The sequence below is a fragment of the Staurois parvus genome, unplaced genomic scaffold (assembly GCF_062004578.1).
Source record: "Staurois parvus isolate SC_StPar_1 unplaced genomic scaffold, SC_StPar_1.0 ptg000414l, whole genome shotgun sequence".
Classification (NCBI taxonomy): Eukaryota; Metazoa; Chordata; class Amphibia; order Anura; family Ranidae; genus Staurois; species Staurois parvus.
Genome location: NW_028318210.1, coordinates 6,511,663 through 6,528,999, shown reverse-complemented (window position 1 = coordinate 6,528,999; position 17,337 = coordinate 6,511,663). Strand labels below are relative to the sequence as shown.

Genomic DNA, 17,337 nt, shown 5'->3' with positions numbered 1-17,337 from the left:
AAATCTTGGGTGAGAACTTTCTTCCCTCAGCCAGGGCACTGAAAATGGGACGTAGATGGGTGTTCCAGCATGACAATGACCCAAAACACACGGCCAAGGCAACAAAGGAGTGGCTCAAGAAGAAGCACATTAAGGTCCTGGAGTGGCCTAGCTAGTCTCCAGACCTTAATCTGATTTAAAATCTGTGGAGGGAGCTGAAATTTTGAGTTGCCAAACATCAGCCACCAAACCTTAATGACTTGGAAAGGATCTGCCAAGAGGAGTGAGCCAAAATTCCTCCTGAGATATGTGCAAACCTGGTGGCCAACTACAGGAAACGTCTGACCTCTGTGATTGCCAACAAGGGATTTGCCACCAAGTACTAAGTCATGTTTTGTGAAAGGGATCAAATACTTATTTCCCTCATGAACATGCAAATCAGTGCATCATTTGTTAGACGTGCATTTCTTATTAATTTTTTGTTGCTATTCTGTCTCTTAGTGTTACAATACACCTACCATTCGGTTTTTAAACTGATCATTTCTTTGTGAGTGGGCAAACATTCAAAATCAGTAGGGGATCAAATACTTATTTCCTTCACTGTATATATACACACACTCACTCACTGACCACCTTATTGGGTACACCTGTTCAATTGCTAATCAGCCAATCACATGGCACTAAATCAATGTATTTAGGCATCTAGACATGGTGAAGACAACTTACTGAAGTCCAAACCAAGCATCAGAATGGGGAAGAAAGGGGATTTAAAACAGAGCTCCATCCAAAAGGGGAAGTTCGGCTTTAAGCCTTTGTCCCCCGCATCCCATTAAGGATTGGCACCTTTGGGGAGCGCGTACTTGAATTTGACAGGTACCTGCTCCCATTTCTGCTGCGATAGCCAAGATGATCGAAAGCGGAAGTTATCCTCCCACCTCCCTCCCTGTAGTCTTCTGGGACACGTGACAGGTCCCAGAAGACTACAGGTGGCCATTCACAAAGCATAGCACTTCTCGTGCATGCACAGTGGACACCTAGCTGTGAAGCTGCAAGCTGTCACAGCAGGGTGCCCACACTGAAGGGAGAGAAGACGACCAGTAAAACCAGCGGTGGTGAAGACACCGCTGGACCGAGCTACAGTTTTTGTAGCTGCTGACTTTCTTTTTTTTTTTTTTTAGATGGAACTCCACTTTAAGTGAATTTGAACATGGCATGGTTGTTGGTGCCAGATGGGTTGGCCTTGCTATTTCAAAAACTGCTGAAATACTGGGATTTTCACACACAACCATCTCTAGGGTTTACAGAGAATGGTCCGAAGGAGAAAAAATATTCAGTGAGCAGCATTTGTGTGGATGATAATGCCTTGTTGATGTCAGAGGTCAGAGGAGAATGGGCAGACTGGTTTGAAATTATAGAAAGGTAACAGTAACTCAAATAACCACTTGTTACAACCAAGGTATGCAGAATACCGTCTCTTAACGTAGAACATGTCAAACCTAGAAGCAGAAGGGCCACACCAGCAGAAGACCACACCGGGTGCCACTCCTGTCAGCTAAGAACAGAAAACGGAGGTTACAGTTTGCACAGGCTCACCAAATTGGACAATAGAAGATTTGAAAAATGTTGCCTTGTCTGTTGAATCTCGAGTTGCCTAGAGATGGTTGTGCGTGAAAATCCCAGTAGATCAGTACTTTTTGAAATACTCATTCCAGCCCGTCTGGCACCAACAACCTTTCCAGGTTCAGAGTCAACTAAATCCCCTTTCTTCTGCATTCTGATGCTTGGTTCGAACTTCAGAAAGTTGTCTTCACCACATCTAGATGCCTTATCCGGATTCTCTGTTCTACAAGCCTATAGACCAACGCAAAATGGCGCCCGTGTTCTCACACATGCGCAGTAGCGTCAGGTCTTCGGCAAAATGGCGCTTATCGATTATGGCGCAATTTTTTGATTTTTGACACTACAAATAGCCCATAGATAACGTCTGATAGCTTATGGAGCACACCCCTTTTGAAAAAGAACTGTAGTTCGACATGTGTCAAGGAAGGAGCCCTGTATGCCCAGACATTATACCGCCGGATCACGGAGGTCCAGCGGTCACCTTTTGGTACCAACTGGTCAGTGTTTTATCAAGCAATTTTACTGATATACCTACTGTGCACTATTTTGAACCATAGTGTATGTTTTACTTCTAACCTTTTATCTATACCATTAAAATATTTGTGATTTTAAATACTACACTATGGGTATCCCCCCTTTATTTTGCTCTGCAACAAGCACTTTAAATTTCCCAGCGATATCCTGATGACCATCCCAATATCTGTAATGCGGGGGTTACCCACGCATCTCCTTAAAGAGAACCTCGGTTGACTGCCCTTTCCTGTGATTAAATGGAGTTCTGACTACCGCCAGGCTGTATCCAGACCTGCCCAGTGAAGGGACACCAGATAAAGCTACCTTTATATGATACAACGCGCTTATTCTAAGCGCATCTGGTGAGTGTGCATTTTATTCATTTTCTCCAACACCTGAGTATTATCAAGTCCATTGGGATTATTAGCGTCATCAGGAGGCCTGTTTTTGACGAACTGTGTTTATTTATATAAACAAAGATATAAAACTTTTCCCTTTCACAAATAAGTGACAAAAAAATAAAACATACAGATAAAAATGAAAAAAATGAAAAAAATGGTCCAAAATATCAAAATATCCAAAATAATCCAAAATAATATCCAAAAATTCAAAAATAATCCCCACAGGTGTAAATAATTTTCTTTCTTCTTTCAAAAACTCCTTCTCAATACCCGCAAATCCTTATGACAGTACACCTCAAAAAGAAAAAAACTCAACATAGTGTCATACCTTTTAAATAATAAATCACACGTGCCACTCACTGTGCAGCATGCAAATTCTATATGTGTGTATACTCTATGCACGAGCATACAATACACATATATATATTATAGTGAATATATGTAAAACACTCTCACATAGAAGAGTGTCCTAAGCCCAAAGTGTAAAACAGCTCCAACACATCACTGCAAGTGTGTATCACCACACCCTATATACATCAGTGATCAGTGAAATGACACTCTCCAACACATATACTGATGGGTAATTACCCTATATAAGAAATATCAAGGCACAGCACCACTCAGGGTTAGATATCTCCTCATCACGATTTCCTCCAATATTAGGGTTTTTCTTCCATTATCCTCAAGTAAATCCACAATCCCAGATACTGTATAAAAAATCCTCCTTTATTTGGTAACTCACATACACATTTCAGTGAAAACAGCTCCTCCTCACAGGGAATCCAAGTATAGGCAGAATCAGGGAAACATTGGCCACATGTTCCCACTTCCAAGATGGCCGCGATCGCACTCCCGCTCAGCGTCGATACGTCTGACGTCCGTGAGGGACACGTGACGTCAGACGTATCGACGCTGACCGGAAGTGCGATCGCGGCCATCTTGGAAGTGGGAACATGTGGCCAATGTTTCCCTGATTCTGCCTATACTTGGATTCCCTGTGAGGAGGAGCTGTTTTCACTGAAATGTGTATGTGAGTTACCAAATAAAGGAGGATTTTTTATACAGTATCTGGGATTGTGGATTTACTTGAGGATAATGGAAGAAAAACCCTAATATTGGAGGAAATCGTGATGAGGAGATATCTAACCCTGAGTGGTGCTGTGCCTTGATATTTCTTATATAGGGTAATTACCCATCAGTATATGTGTTGGAGAGTGTCATTTCACTGATCACTGATGTATATAGGGTGTGGTGATACACACTTGCAGTGATGTGTTGGAGCTGTTTTACACTTTGGGCTTAGGACACTCTTCTATGTGAGAGTGTTTTACATATATTCACTATAATATATATATGTGTATTGTATGCTCGTGCATAGAGTATACACACATATAGAATTTGCATGCTGCACAGTGAGTGGCACGTGTGATTTATTATTTAAAAGGTATGACACTATGTTGAGTTTTTTTCTTTTTGAGGTGTACTGTCATCAGGATTTGCGGGTATTGAGAAGGAGTTTTTGAAAGAAGAAAGAAAATTATTTACACCTGTGGGGATTATTTTTGAATTTTTGGATATTATTTTGGATTATTTTGGATATTTTGATATTTTGGACCAATTTTTTCATTTTTATCTGTATGTTTTATTATTTTGTCACTTATTTGTGAAAGGGAAAAGTTTTATATCTTTGTTTAATTAACCTTCAAGGGTGGAGGTGATAACTTTTCTGGGATATTATAAGGTGATTTGTTGCTGTGCATAAATTTATGTGTTTATTTATATGTTTATCTAAGTTTATTTTATGACATTTTATGATATTTTATGATATTTTATGAAACGCAGGTATAACTAAGGTACGTTTTGCCTAGAAGTTTTACATGGACTCTTAACTTAATTATTATTTATTGGGTATCACCTCTTTTAAACTCTATATTTATGATACACGTTCATGAATTCAAATTTTTTAGCGCTGCACTTTCTATGTGTATATTTTATCTGAAGGATTTGGGATTTTTAGCTCAGTGCATTTGCTGCTATCAAAACCTAGCGCTTGCTTTATTTCTTTTGTACATCTAGATGCCTAAATGCATTGAGTTGCTGCCATGTGATTGGCTGATTAGCAATTTGTGTTACCAAGCAATTGAACAGGTGTACCTAATAAAGTGGCCAGTGAGTGCAGTATTATATGTTTATCACACACACACATATACTGTACATATATACATACACATATATTGAAACACACAAAGCTATACCTTGTAAGTAACAAATACGAGGTTCAGGGTGCTTCTTCGTTAACCGCCCCATATAGAATTCACTTCCAAAGTCTTCTGTGCGGATGGAGGCACCATATTTCAGAAGCCCTACTTCATATGGTGTAAACTCACACCACTCTGGAAAGAAATAACATATAAATACAAAATAGAGGCAGCACATCAACACACAGGGCCAAAAGCAAAGGCCACTTTGCTAGACCTACAGACTATAAAGCTGTGGAGGTAGACTTTTTTTTTTATTACATCTAATTTGCTGTCAGTGTTTTGTGGAGTTATAAATATTAGCTAGAAATATAAAGAAAATGTATGCAGTCGGAGATTATGACACTTTTTAAAGATTAGTAAAATATAAAAAAAATCAGCACAAGGGACATTACATACTGGCAGCATGATGTGTCTCTTGTGTTGCTTTCTCCTGGTTTAGTAGAAAAAGGGGGCACTCACCAAGAGTATACAAAAATATGGCAACCACCACAAATTATAACTGAAATTAAACACTCCTGCGCCACAGGATAATCTCCAACCACAGGTATGAGATGCTGCTGTGCACTAGTGTAAAACACCAAATCATAAAAACAAAAATAAAACAGCGCAAAACAATACCTACACCAAATTAATTATACATAATGTAAAATAATATACCATATAAATTATATTATAATGTCCAAATAAACTTAACGTGTCCAAAACAACTCAAAAAACATATAGTCCTTCCTCCCAAACTCCAAAGTGCTTCCATAAAGAAATAAGTTATCCTTCTTTGATTTATGTTTCCACCATCCACCAGTGCAAACCAACATGAACCGCACTCACCAGATAATGGTGAATAGTAGGCCTTTTAGGACTTTCTGGGATCCTACACCCCCTCTATAGCCTCCAGACCTCCATTCCACCATACAGGGCTAGGATGATCCTTCCACTCCCTCCTTGATAGGGACCTCCAAACCCACTCCACAGTTGTGCCAAAGGAAAACATTGAAGATAGTGTGATATTGCTAATGACCATATAGAATATATATAATAATACCAGGCCACTCACATTTTACAAAATCCATAAAAGCATGTTTATTAGCCTCCACCGGCCGGTTAAAGTACACACACCATCCAGGAACAGCTCCAGAAATCTCATAGTAGAGGATGACAGTATGTAAGACAGATCCCAAAATGGCCGCTTGAAACGCACCACTCAGCGTGCGTTCCACTCACCGGAAGTTGCGCAAGACGTTCAGATGGCAGACCGGAAGTGCGTCAATACATTTTGACCCTCCCACTGCATCAACGCGTTTCACCCCTCTTTGAGAACGCCCAGTGGGAGGGGTGAAACGCGTCAACGCACTTCCAGTCTGCCGTCTGAACGTTTTGCGCAACGTCCGGTGAGTGGAACGCACGCTGAGCGGTGTGTTCCAAGCGACCATTTTGGGATCTGTCTGTCTTACATACTGTCATCCTCTGCTAATCGAGCTGTGAGATTTCTTCTGGAGCTGTCCTGGAGCTGATGGCAGACCGGAAGTGCGTCGACGCATTTCGTCCCTCCCACTGCATCAGCGCGTTTCACCCCTCTTTGAGAACGCCCAGTAGGAGGGGTGAAACGCATCAACGCACTTCCAGTCTGCCGTCTGAACGTCTTGCGCAACTTCCGGTGAGTGGAACGCACGCTGAGCGGTGCATTTCAAGCGGCCATTTTGGGATCTGTCTTACATGCTGTCATCCTCTGCTATGAGATTTCTGGAGCTGTTCCTGGATGGTGTGTGTACTTTAACCGGCCGGTGGAGGCTAATAAACATGCTTTTATGGATTTTGTAAAATGTGAGTGGCCTGGTATTATTATATATATTCTATATGGTCATTAGCAATATCACACTATCTTCAATTTTTTCCTTTGGCACAACTGTGGAGCGGGTTTGGAGGTCCCTATCAAGGAGGGAGTGGAAGGATCATCCTAGCCCTGTATGGTGGAAGGGAGGTCTGGAGGCTATAGAGGGGGTGTAGGATCCCAGAAAGTCCTAAAAGGTTTACTATTCACCATTATCTGGGGAGTGCGGTTCATGTTGGTTTGCACTGGTGGATGGTGGAAACATAAATCACAGAAGGATAACTTATTTCTTTATGGAAGCACTTTGGAGTTTGGGAGGAAGGATTATATGTTTTTTGAGTTGTTTTGGACGAGTTAAGTTTATTTGGACATTATAATATAATTTATATGGTATATTATTTTACATTATGTATAATTAATTTGGTGTAGGTATTGTTTTGCGCTGTTTTATTTTTGTTTTTACAAATTATAACTAGCCTTTGCAGTAAGGTGCACATGAATGAGCAACACGCATCACAAAGAAAAATTTCCCAGCACACTTACCAGCTAGCCTGAAAGCAAACCAAAATGACCCTAATAATTCACATTAACCAGTTGCGGACTCTGGGAGTGTTAGACATGCCCCAAAAAATGTCATCATTGTACACAGGGTGTCTGCAACACATCCAGTCCTTCTGCCATGCTGCCAGGACCTCCCCTGTCCCAGTACTCAGCAGTTCAGCATTTTCAGCTCTGATTAATCAAAGGCATTGTTGAGTACACAGAGAAAATTCTGACAGCTGGAGCTGTTAAAAAAAGCAGTTTGGCAATGTTTATAAACAACACTGCACAACTTTGAATACAGAAACATACAAAGAAACAATGTTTCATTTTTTTATCTACAGATCAAAGGGATAAACATCAATCTGCAGATGAAGTCAGTTAAAACAACCTGTCAAGTAAAAAAAAAAGTTTGTTTTTTTTAATTAAATGTTCCCGTGTTTAACCCCTTTTTAACCTTTTGTTTACTTTAATCAGCCCAAAGTAATTTCTTATTCTCCTACATTTAATTATTTTCCTGCTGATATTTTTCCGCTCATTTCTATTTTATGAACAAATAATATTTAAACCTTTTTTTGTTTTGTTTGTTGATATTTTTACAAGTGTAACATATCTTTATACATTTTACATTTAAAAAACAACAAAATTAAAAAAAAAAAAAACAAAAACACTTTACTTCATTTGTAAATAACTTTGCAATGCTTTGTACCAAATGTATTAATTTAGTGTAATTATAAACAGGATAAATTATAGAATAAAATGTGCACTTTGTATGTGTGGTAATACTATTTAATTTTAAACTAACACTGCTAAAAAAAAAAAGAAAAAGTGCATTTTCTTACATTTTGTTAAATTTAATTGTTTAAGGATTGTGGAAAATAAATCATTGTTGCAAGACAATATTCACAAAAATATTTATTGTCATTTAAAAAAACAATATATGTATTACAGTTTTATCTTAAGTATAAACAAAGTTATTGCTGAATAAACAGGTCCATGGCCGAAATGTAACAATTGCTCTGGTCCATAGAGCGTGAACAGGTGTGAGAGGCAAAGTGGTTAAAACAGAGGATTTTGTTGTGTACATTTGCAAATATATGTGGAAGCCTCAGTGCCCACGTCAAAGCTCCTCTGTATACTGCGGTCCTAACTCTATAGTTTCCAGAGTCTCTAATTTAGAGCATGTCTAGCAGTGGATAAATTAAGGGCAGGCTTGCCTGGTGGGCTCCCACTCCTCCTTAAAGGCACAGGGAGACACTGGATGCCCAGCATGGGCACAATGGCAGCTCAAGGCCTCCCTAACCAATTCACCAAACGTTCCTGACTATGTCCACCCTTTCCCATCCACAGAAGCTTTACAATAGCTTCTAAGAATGAAAGACCATCTATGAAAGAAAGTGGTGGATCTTTCAGTCATCCTCCTGTCCTCCATTCATAGATGCTTTTTCTACTAAACCAGAAGACAGCAACACAAGGGACACGTCACACAGATAGCAATTAATATCCTTTAAAGCCTATGTTTTTTAGTAAAAAAAAAAAAAGCACATGGGACAAGTCCACCTTTCATAACATGTTACACCCATATTCAGGGTGTAACATGTTACAAAAAGACTGGGCCATGCTCGCAACCTCCCCCCCCCCCCCACCTTCCCCCATTATGATAGTTAGTGAGGGATCTTCTCCCCTGCTAGCTGTCACAATTGAAAAAAAAAACGTGGACATGAGGAGCTGGTGGCTTGTAGTTCTCAATAAACTACCAGGGTGATGTTGAGTGCCGTGGTAGTTCATTGATTCTTTCTGTCAATGTGTATCTGCTTGCACGAGATACGATCAGACTGATTACACCGACAGTGTGCAGGAGTCCTGCATAGCACCAGTGATCTGCTGATTGCTGGTGCAATGCTTTCCAGGCTCCCAAAGTGAAAAATAGTAAATGTACATTTTTTTACCTGCAAAAAAAATTGCATTTATTATTTTTTTGTTAAAAGGTAAACTTATCCTTTACGGATTAATTGATAGGTATATTCATATTCATATGTATTCAAGCTGACAAAACAGGGTTTCCAAATATTTTTGTCAAAGAGTGTCCAGCTCAAAAAATTAAAGGAGCCCTTGGCTTTTTTTGTGGCAGGGAGCAATGAGTTTAATTTTCCCATACAAGTTTGAAGCAATACCTTTAAAGTCCAGTGTGCTGATTGCATCCTGCTTTACATTCATAGCCAGGTAAATAGGTAAGGGATTCTGGCCATTCTCCAAGGCTGATTGTTGATCAGAAAGCCTGCTTTCATTTCTCTGCAAAGTAATAAGTTATATTACACCCATGGCTATGCTTTAAACACAACAAAATAATCAACTGTTCAACCTGATAAAAGTCAAGAAGGTAAAAGAGTAAAGTTAGACATTTTGGTATTAAAGAGATGCAAACTAAGCAGAGTATTTCATGGCCATGTCAGCCGCCTTACACTGGACAACAGTGTCTTGTGCTGTTTTTAATCACTATGTTCCCAGACAAAGATTTACTAAGGCTCCTTTCACACTGTTTTATAGGTGGACCTGGTAAGAATTTCCATGCAGCTCTATGGGCAGGCCATCTAGGTCCAAGAAGAAAAAAAAATGCAAACCAGATCTAGTTCTCAACTCCTCATCTCACTCAGTCTCTTTTCACATTACTAACTGACATGTCGCATCACTTCCTTAAAGTTTCTCTAAAAATTAGCTGATAATATTCCTCTCTGCTCATGCCCTCCTCCATGACTTTTCCATCAAGATCAATAATGCAGCTATCAGTCCATCCCCTCAATCCAGGGTACTATGTATAATCCTAGACTCTGACCTATCTCTTTGGACCCAAATCCAATCCCTGTCAAAAAGCTTGTAGACTTCACCTCCGTAACATCTCTAAAATTCGGTCACTTTTTAACTAATAAAACCACCAAGCTACTCATTCGCTCCCTTGTTATCTCTCACCTTGACTATTGCAACTCCCTTCTCATAGGCTTAATCCTTATGTAAATGAAGGACACAAGTCCAATTACATCTGAAAGCCCAAAAAGCCACCATGGATCTGCAGTTAAAATGTGGACTGAGACTCAACATTCACTGATGTCACAAAACCAACATCCATCCTGCTCTAAGTGCATGCGACAGGGCATCTCTAATGGCCTAAAAATGGGTCCATGATTCCAAATCAATTTAACACCTCAAACAGAGAACCACTGTTTGGAGAAAAACAAATTCTGATTGGTTGCTAGAGGAAATCTCTTTAATGTGAGGTAAGTTCCTCCTTTAGACAGTTTTCACCTCTTGTCTGGTGCTAACTGTAAAATGTGAGATTTTCCATCACTTTCTGTCCTGTAACAATGGGCTCCAGGACAAATAAAGAGGGTGAATATACCTGGGAAGGCAGCACTAACAACCTGACTGACAGGGGGTCTAACCTTTCCCTACTCTACCCAAAATTAAACAACGTGACTTGAGACACACTTTTGTTCTTGCATTGTTTACTGAATAAAGGTGTTTTACTTAATAAAATGAACATCACCAACAATGAGCTAAGGAAAAAAATACTGTATGGCTTATAATCTGCAAGGATTATACAGTGTTGTGAAAAAGCATTTGCCCCCTCGCCCCTCCTAATTTTTTTTTTGCATATTTGTCACACTTAAAATGATTCAGCTCATCAAACAAATTTTAATATTTCACAAAGAGAACCAAGTTAATACAAAATGCAGTTTTTAAATTGAGTTATTTATTAAAAGAAAAAATTTGTCCACACCTGCCTGGCCCTATGTGAAAAAGTAATCCCGCCTTTGCTAAATCATGAATGAACTAAGGGTTACAAGGCCATTTCTAAGGCTTTGGGTCTCCAGTGAACCAAGGTGAGAGTCATTATCCGCAAATGGAGAAAACTTGGAACGGTGGTGAACCTTCCCAGGAGTGGCTGGCCTACTAAAATTACTCCAAGAGCAAGACGATGAGTCATCCAGGAGGTCATAAAAGAACATCTAAGGAACTGCAGGCCTCACTTGCTTCAGTTAAGGTCAGTGTTCATGATTCAACAATAAGAAAGAGACTGGGCAAAAATGGCATCCAGGGGAGAGTTCCAAGGCGAAAGCCACTGCTGACCAAAAAGAACACAAAGGCTTGTCTCAAAATTGATAAAAAACATCTTGATTATCCCAAAGACTTTAGGGCAAATATTCTGTGGACTGATGAGACAAAGGTTATGGAAGGTGAGCGTCCCGTTACATCTGGCGTAAAACTAACATAGCATTCTAATAAAAAGAACATTATACCAACAGTCAAACATTGTGGTGGTAGTGTGATGGTCTGAGGCTGCTTTGCAGCTTCAGGTCCTGGACGACTTGCCATAACTGATGGAACCATGAATTCTGCGCTCTACCAGAATATCCTGATAGAGAAAGTATAACCATCAGTTCGTGATCTCAAGCTCACGCGCAATTGGGATATGCAACAGGGGGTTTAAGGGGCAATTACGGTTTTACAGGCAGGTTTGGACAGCTTATTTCCCTTAAAAAATTAAATCATGTTTTAAAAATTGCATTTTGCAGTTACTCTGGTTATCTTTGTGTAATATTAAAATTTGCTTGATGACCTGAATCATTTCAGGTCATCATCATCGTTTGACAAATAAGCAAAAAAAAAAACCAGGAAGGGTGCAAATACTTTTTCACAGCACTATAGCTAAACTGGATTAAAATTTATAGGCCACATATTTATTCTTAGAAATATCTTACCCCATTAAAGAACATTGATTCGATCATCAGCCCCCAGAGGTCAGTAAATGACGTTCTCTGACCATTCTTGGCAGCTTGTCGGAGCTCTTTGCGATAGTATTTCAGCCTCTGCATTGACAAGGTGTTTATTTTCTTCCTGGTCACTTGCTTCTTTGCATTGCTTATTGTATCTGAAAGCTCCTTTTGTGACCACTCAGGGTCTTCATAAAGTTGACTCATGGTCCTAATTAAAAGAAAAACATAAATAAATAAAACAAAAAACGGAACGACAAATACAAATAAGTGGAAAATCACTCTCTCAATCAACATTGACTATTTTGAATCCTTATGCTACTAGCATTAGTAAATAGATAGTAGAGTATATCATATTTACTTGTGTTAAACTGTTTTTTACATTTCTTTAGTTACTTCCTAGTTTCCATGCCTAGGCAAATTATGTCACCCTCCTGCCTGCATGCCTGAGCTAAGGGCAGATGGATTAAAGGAAGTCAATGCTACATGAATTACCTGCCCTCACTCAAGATGGCCACAGCCAGAATGCTAGGGGGTCTTTTTCTAAGTGATTTCTCAGCAAAATAAAGCATGGAGACATGAATGGATGGGTGTGTTTGACTGAATATTAAAAATAAATCAAATGGCTCTTTTGGTTTGTGGTGCTCAGATACAGTGTAGCTTCACTTTAAGTTGATTTCTGCTATCTAGGATTGTGTAAAGTGCCCCAACTTGGCAAGAAAATCTTACATTTACAAGTTTACATTATTGTGTATAAACTCTTACCATGTAGACCCAGAGGCCCCTGCAATGTATGTGATGCAGTCCAGCAGGCCCATCTTTCGTAGCCCACACAGATGACTGTATAAAGAGGACATAGCTCGGGCTCCTCCACCTGTTGCCATGACAGCCACAACCGGAATCTACATTTATTAAAAAAAGAAACTTTAACTATTGGAACACTGAGGTTAATATAACTGCACAATGTATACCACGGGGACATGGCACAGGCCAGGAGCTTTCAAATGTACTATGCAACTATGGTTTCTGAATGTTAAAGTTCAACTGCAGCCAAACAGCTAAATATACCAATGAAATAAATTAATGGGAGCGGTTTCACCCGCCAAATGATTTGTATTTGTGTCCATCTAGTCCTGATATTTACACAGCTCTGTCACACAGCACAGCCCTGTCTAGAAAGAAATGGAACCTGTTTTTAATCTGCTACAGGTCAAGAGGAACTTCATTCTGGAGAAAAAAAATAAAAGTCAGCAACTAAAAATACTGTAGCTGTTGATTTTTTGATAAACATGCACTTACAATCCAGTGATCCAGCTCTGTCTTCACCTGGGACAGTTCTTTGTTGATGGTTGGGTCCCTGGCACCACCATCTTAGAAGTGAGAAGGTGGCTGTGACTTAACAGCTTGCTCTCCAGCGTGCATCCATGAGATGTGCTTTCTGAATGGTCCTGCAGTCTCTTGGGACCTGTACTGTGTCCCAGAAGGAAGAGGCCAACAAGGAAGGGAGGGCACATTTACACTGGACTAGCTGAGTGGAAGTGGGTACCTGCCTGAAATACACACTCCCATAAAAAAAAAAAAAAATCCAAAACTGAGAGGAGAAAAAGAAGAACATCTCTTTTCGGGTGAAACTCCTCTTGAAATAACACTCCCTCCCAAAGCCTGTGACTGGACAGTGAATTGAAAAGAAGCACATGAATGAGCTCAACTCTTTGTCATTGCATCATACCTGATTGGCTCATTGTGCTACTTCTCCCTCTCCTAGTGTGAGCTCTGCTGTGCACAAGCTGTTACCAGGTTACATTCTGGTACTTATGCTGCTTCTAAACCCCCCAAAAACACATGTAATGAATGTCTCTTATATCTGCCTGGAATTATTCTTTAAAGAGGAGCATTGTTTTTTTTTATGTCAGTAGCTACAAATACTGCAGCTGCTGACTTTAAAAATATCAGGCACTTAGTACCACGGAGGGTTCCTTTTGCTGCCATCTTGGATAAGGGAGCTGGCGGTGTCTTCCTAAGGAACCAAAGCCATCTTCTCATTCTGCGTGCAGGAGCTTGTGCAATGCTCACTACACATGTCCCAGGAGGCTGTGGGATAAAGGACATCATCCATGCCTAGGTGCAGATTGCAGAAGTGGGAGCAGGTACTGATAAAAATTGGTATTTACCCCCCCCCCAAAAAAAATATATAATGCATTAAGGTAAAAAAAACTTCAGGCTTTAGAACCACTGTAGCTCATCTGTCTTGTGCTGATCACTACATGACGATATATCTGAGTATTGCATCTTCCCTGTAGTTCTGAGTCTAACAAATAACAACATGTATACCTGAGGATATAGCAGAATGTTAAAATTCTCACCTCTTCAGCCACCAAATCCTGCTCCAGCTGTAGGACTTTTTTTAGCGCATCAGCTACAACTTGCTGACGTTTGTGAAGAAATGTCTTCTCTTTGTCACACAGATCAAACCCCAGTCTCACATCCAGCTTTTCTGGACTAAAAACATGAAAATATCATATTAAAAACATTATTTAAAACGCAGTCCACCCAGGAACCTTAGTAATGAATTTCAGCTAATCAGAAAGAAATTATAATGAAATTAATTATCCAAATTTAGATTTCAAAATGAATTTGAATTCAAAATGGAAACATATTGAACATATCTCCCTCTTTCTGTAGGGGTCCCTCAAGTTTCTGTCCTTGGACCCCTTCACTTCTCCATCTACACCTCCTCCCTTGGTCACTTGATAAACTCCCACGGCTTTAAGTACCATCTCTATGCTGATGACACACAAATCTATCTTTCTACCCCTCACCTCACCTCTTCAGTCTCCTCTCGCATTACTAACCTACTAAGTGATATATCGGCATGGATGTCACTCCACTTCCTCAAACTCAATCTTTCCAAAACTGAGCTCTTAGTATTCCCCCCAGCCCATGCCCCCTCCCCTGACTTCTCCATCAAGATCAATAACACAATCATCAGTTCCTCCCCTCATGCCAGGGTACTAGGTGTAATCCTAGACTCCCATCTGTCCTTTCACCCCCAAATCCAATCACTGTCCAAATCTTGTAGACTTCACCTCCACAACATCTCCAAGATACGCCCGTTCCTAACCACGGAAACCACTAAGCAACTTATTCACTCCCTTGTTATATCTCGCCTTGACTATTGCAACTCCCTCCTCATTGGCCTACCTCACCGCAGGCTATCCTCTCTTCAGTCTATCATGAATGCTGCTGCCAGACTCATCCACCTTACTAACCATTCTGTATCTGCCACCCCTCTCTGCCAATCCCTCCACTGGCTTCCCATTGCCCAACGGATAAAATTCAAAACACTGACAATAACGTATAAAGCCATTTAGAACTCTGCCCCAAATTACATCACCAATCTTGTCTCTAAATATCACCCAAACCGTACTCTCCGCTCCTCGCAAGACCTCCTACTCTCTAGCTCCCTTGTCTCCTCCTCCCATGCTCGTCTCCAGGACTTCTCCAGAGCTTCCCCATCCTCTGGAAATCTCTACCCCAATTTATCAGACTATCGCCTACACTGCTCACTTTAGGCGATCTCTGAAAACCTATCTCTTCAGGAAAGCCTATCCTGCCCTCAGCTAATAATGGAATCTTCTACTCTTCCTACCAGTCCATCCCCCACAGTTACTACCTTTTGTACCATTAGCCCCTCCCTCCTAGATTGTAAGCTCCAAGGAGCAGGGCCCTCAAATCCCTCTTGTATTGAACTGTATTGTTGCTGTATTGTCTCCCGTTATATTGTAAAGCGCTGAGCAAACTGTTGGCGCAATATAAATCCTGTATAATAATAATATTGCAATAAACGCAGTAAGGTATAAGCGTGAAATAAGATGATGATTCCTACTCATGCTGCTTTATAGAAAAGAATAGAATAAAACAGAATAGAATAGAAAATAAAAGAATAGCATAGAAAATAAGAGAATGGATCAGAATAAAAAATAAAGGAATAGTATAGAAAATAAAAGAATAGAATATAATAGAAAAGAACAGAAAAGAGTAGAATAGAAAAATAGAATATAATAAAATAGATAGAATATAGCAATCTTCCTAAATTAAAATTTCAAATCAATTTGAAAGTAATGAATATACGACACAAATCCGAATATATGAAACTAATTCCGAAAATAAATCATTCTAACTTAATGAATATGATGAGACATTTTTAACTTATTGATCAAATCCGAAAAAAATTTCTACCCACCTCAAACTCTGTTAGAGACAGAGGAAACACACCTCAAATCCTGCTAGAGAGCCAGTGAGTACATTCACCTCAAACTCTGTTAGAGCCAGTTAGTATACCTTTAGTGATAGAGAGGTGCCAAAGAACTGACTGTTGTACACTTACTAAAAATGTAACTTTTATCCATAATGGCAGCAGCTGATACCAAGAGGAAGTGTCAGACGCATCCAAAATTATTATATTTATATTTCAATATTTTTATTGAGAAATAAACATATTAAAACAAGATGGCTAACAATAAAAGAAAAGAAAAAAAAAAGAAAGGGCCCACCAACAAAATGGAACCAGATTCAGAATCATAAACATAATACTGGTAGGTAAAAAAAAAAAAAAAAAAAAAAAAAAAAAAAGAAATTTAGCAGATAATAGCATTACAATGCACATGAAAAAAGTCAAAGCCATCAAAATATACAAGTTTCAAAGATCAATAAACAACAATTATAGCAAAATAGACCAAAAATAACAAAGAAAAATAAAAATGTTTAACAAATAGTAGGAAAAGAGAAAAAAAGAGGAAAAATAGAGAAAGGAGGGGGGGGGGGGGGGGGTCAGCTGCCAGACACTCACGATACAGTAATATAAGCAATCCAAGGATCCCAAGTCCTCTCAAATCTGGACACATCATCAGAGACGATACTCGTCAGTTTATCATTAACCATTATCCAGTTCAGTTTTTGTTTCACCCTATCCAGCGGGATCAAAGATTGCTTCCAACTCCTAGCTATAGTAATGCGAGCCGCCAATAAGATATATACAATTAGTTTAATCGATCTTTTGGGAACATCAGAGGGTAGTATATTAAACAAGGCTACTTCCGGCGATCTACGGATATTAATTCCTGTCACTGAGTAAAGAAAATTAAATATGCGGATCCAGAACCTACTCACGACTGGGCATTTCCACCAGACATGGAACATAGTACCCTCTTGACCACAGCGTCGGAAACAGGCAGAAGAAACGGAAGGATACATAATGGCTAGGCGAGCAGGGACCAAATACCACCGAAGTAGCGTCTTGTAATTAGATTCAACAAGATCAGTGTTAATCGAAATCTTCGATAAGGCATGGGCCGCCGTCCGCCAGGTATCCAAATCCAATGAACTATTTAAATCCCGTTCCCATAAAGTCATGTAAGACAATTTTG

The 17,337-nt window shown here is 39.6% G+C and overlaps 1 protein-coding gene across 1 annotated transcript in view; it reads right to left on the bottom strand.

The window, feature by feature from the left end:
* The window catches only part of LOC149454953 (cytosolic phospholipase A2 delta-like), a 110,751-nt gene that overhangs the window by 23,831 nt on the left and 69,583 nt on the right, over positions 1-17,337 (bottom strand). The window contains exons 11-15 of the mRNA XM_089686899.1: positions 14,275-14,410; positions 12,677-12,813; positions 11,900-12,122; positions 9,317-9,434; positions 4,769-4,906 (exon numbers count right to left, since the gene is read on the bottom strand). Of these exons, the coding sequence (XP_089543025.1) occupies positions 4,769-4,906; positions 9,317-9,434; positions 11,900-12,122; positions 12,677-12,813; positions 14,275-14,410 (752 nt within the window). The remainder of the gene's footprint in view (positions 1-4,768; positions 4,907-9,316; positions 9,435-11,899; positions 12,123-12,676; positions 12,814-14,274; positions 14,411-17,337) is intronic.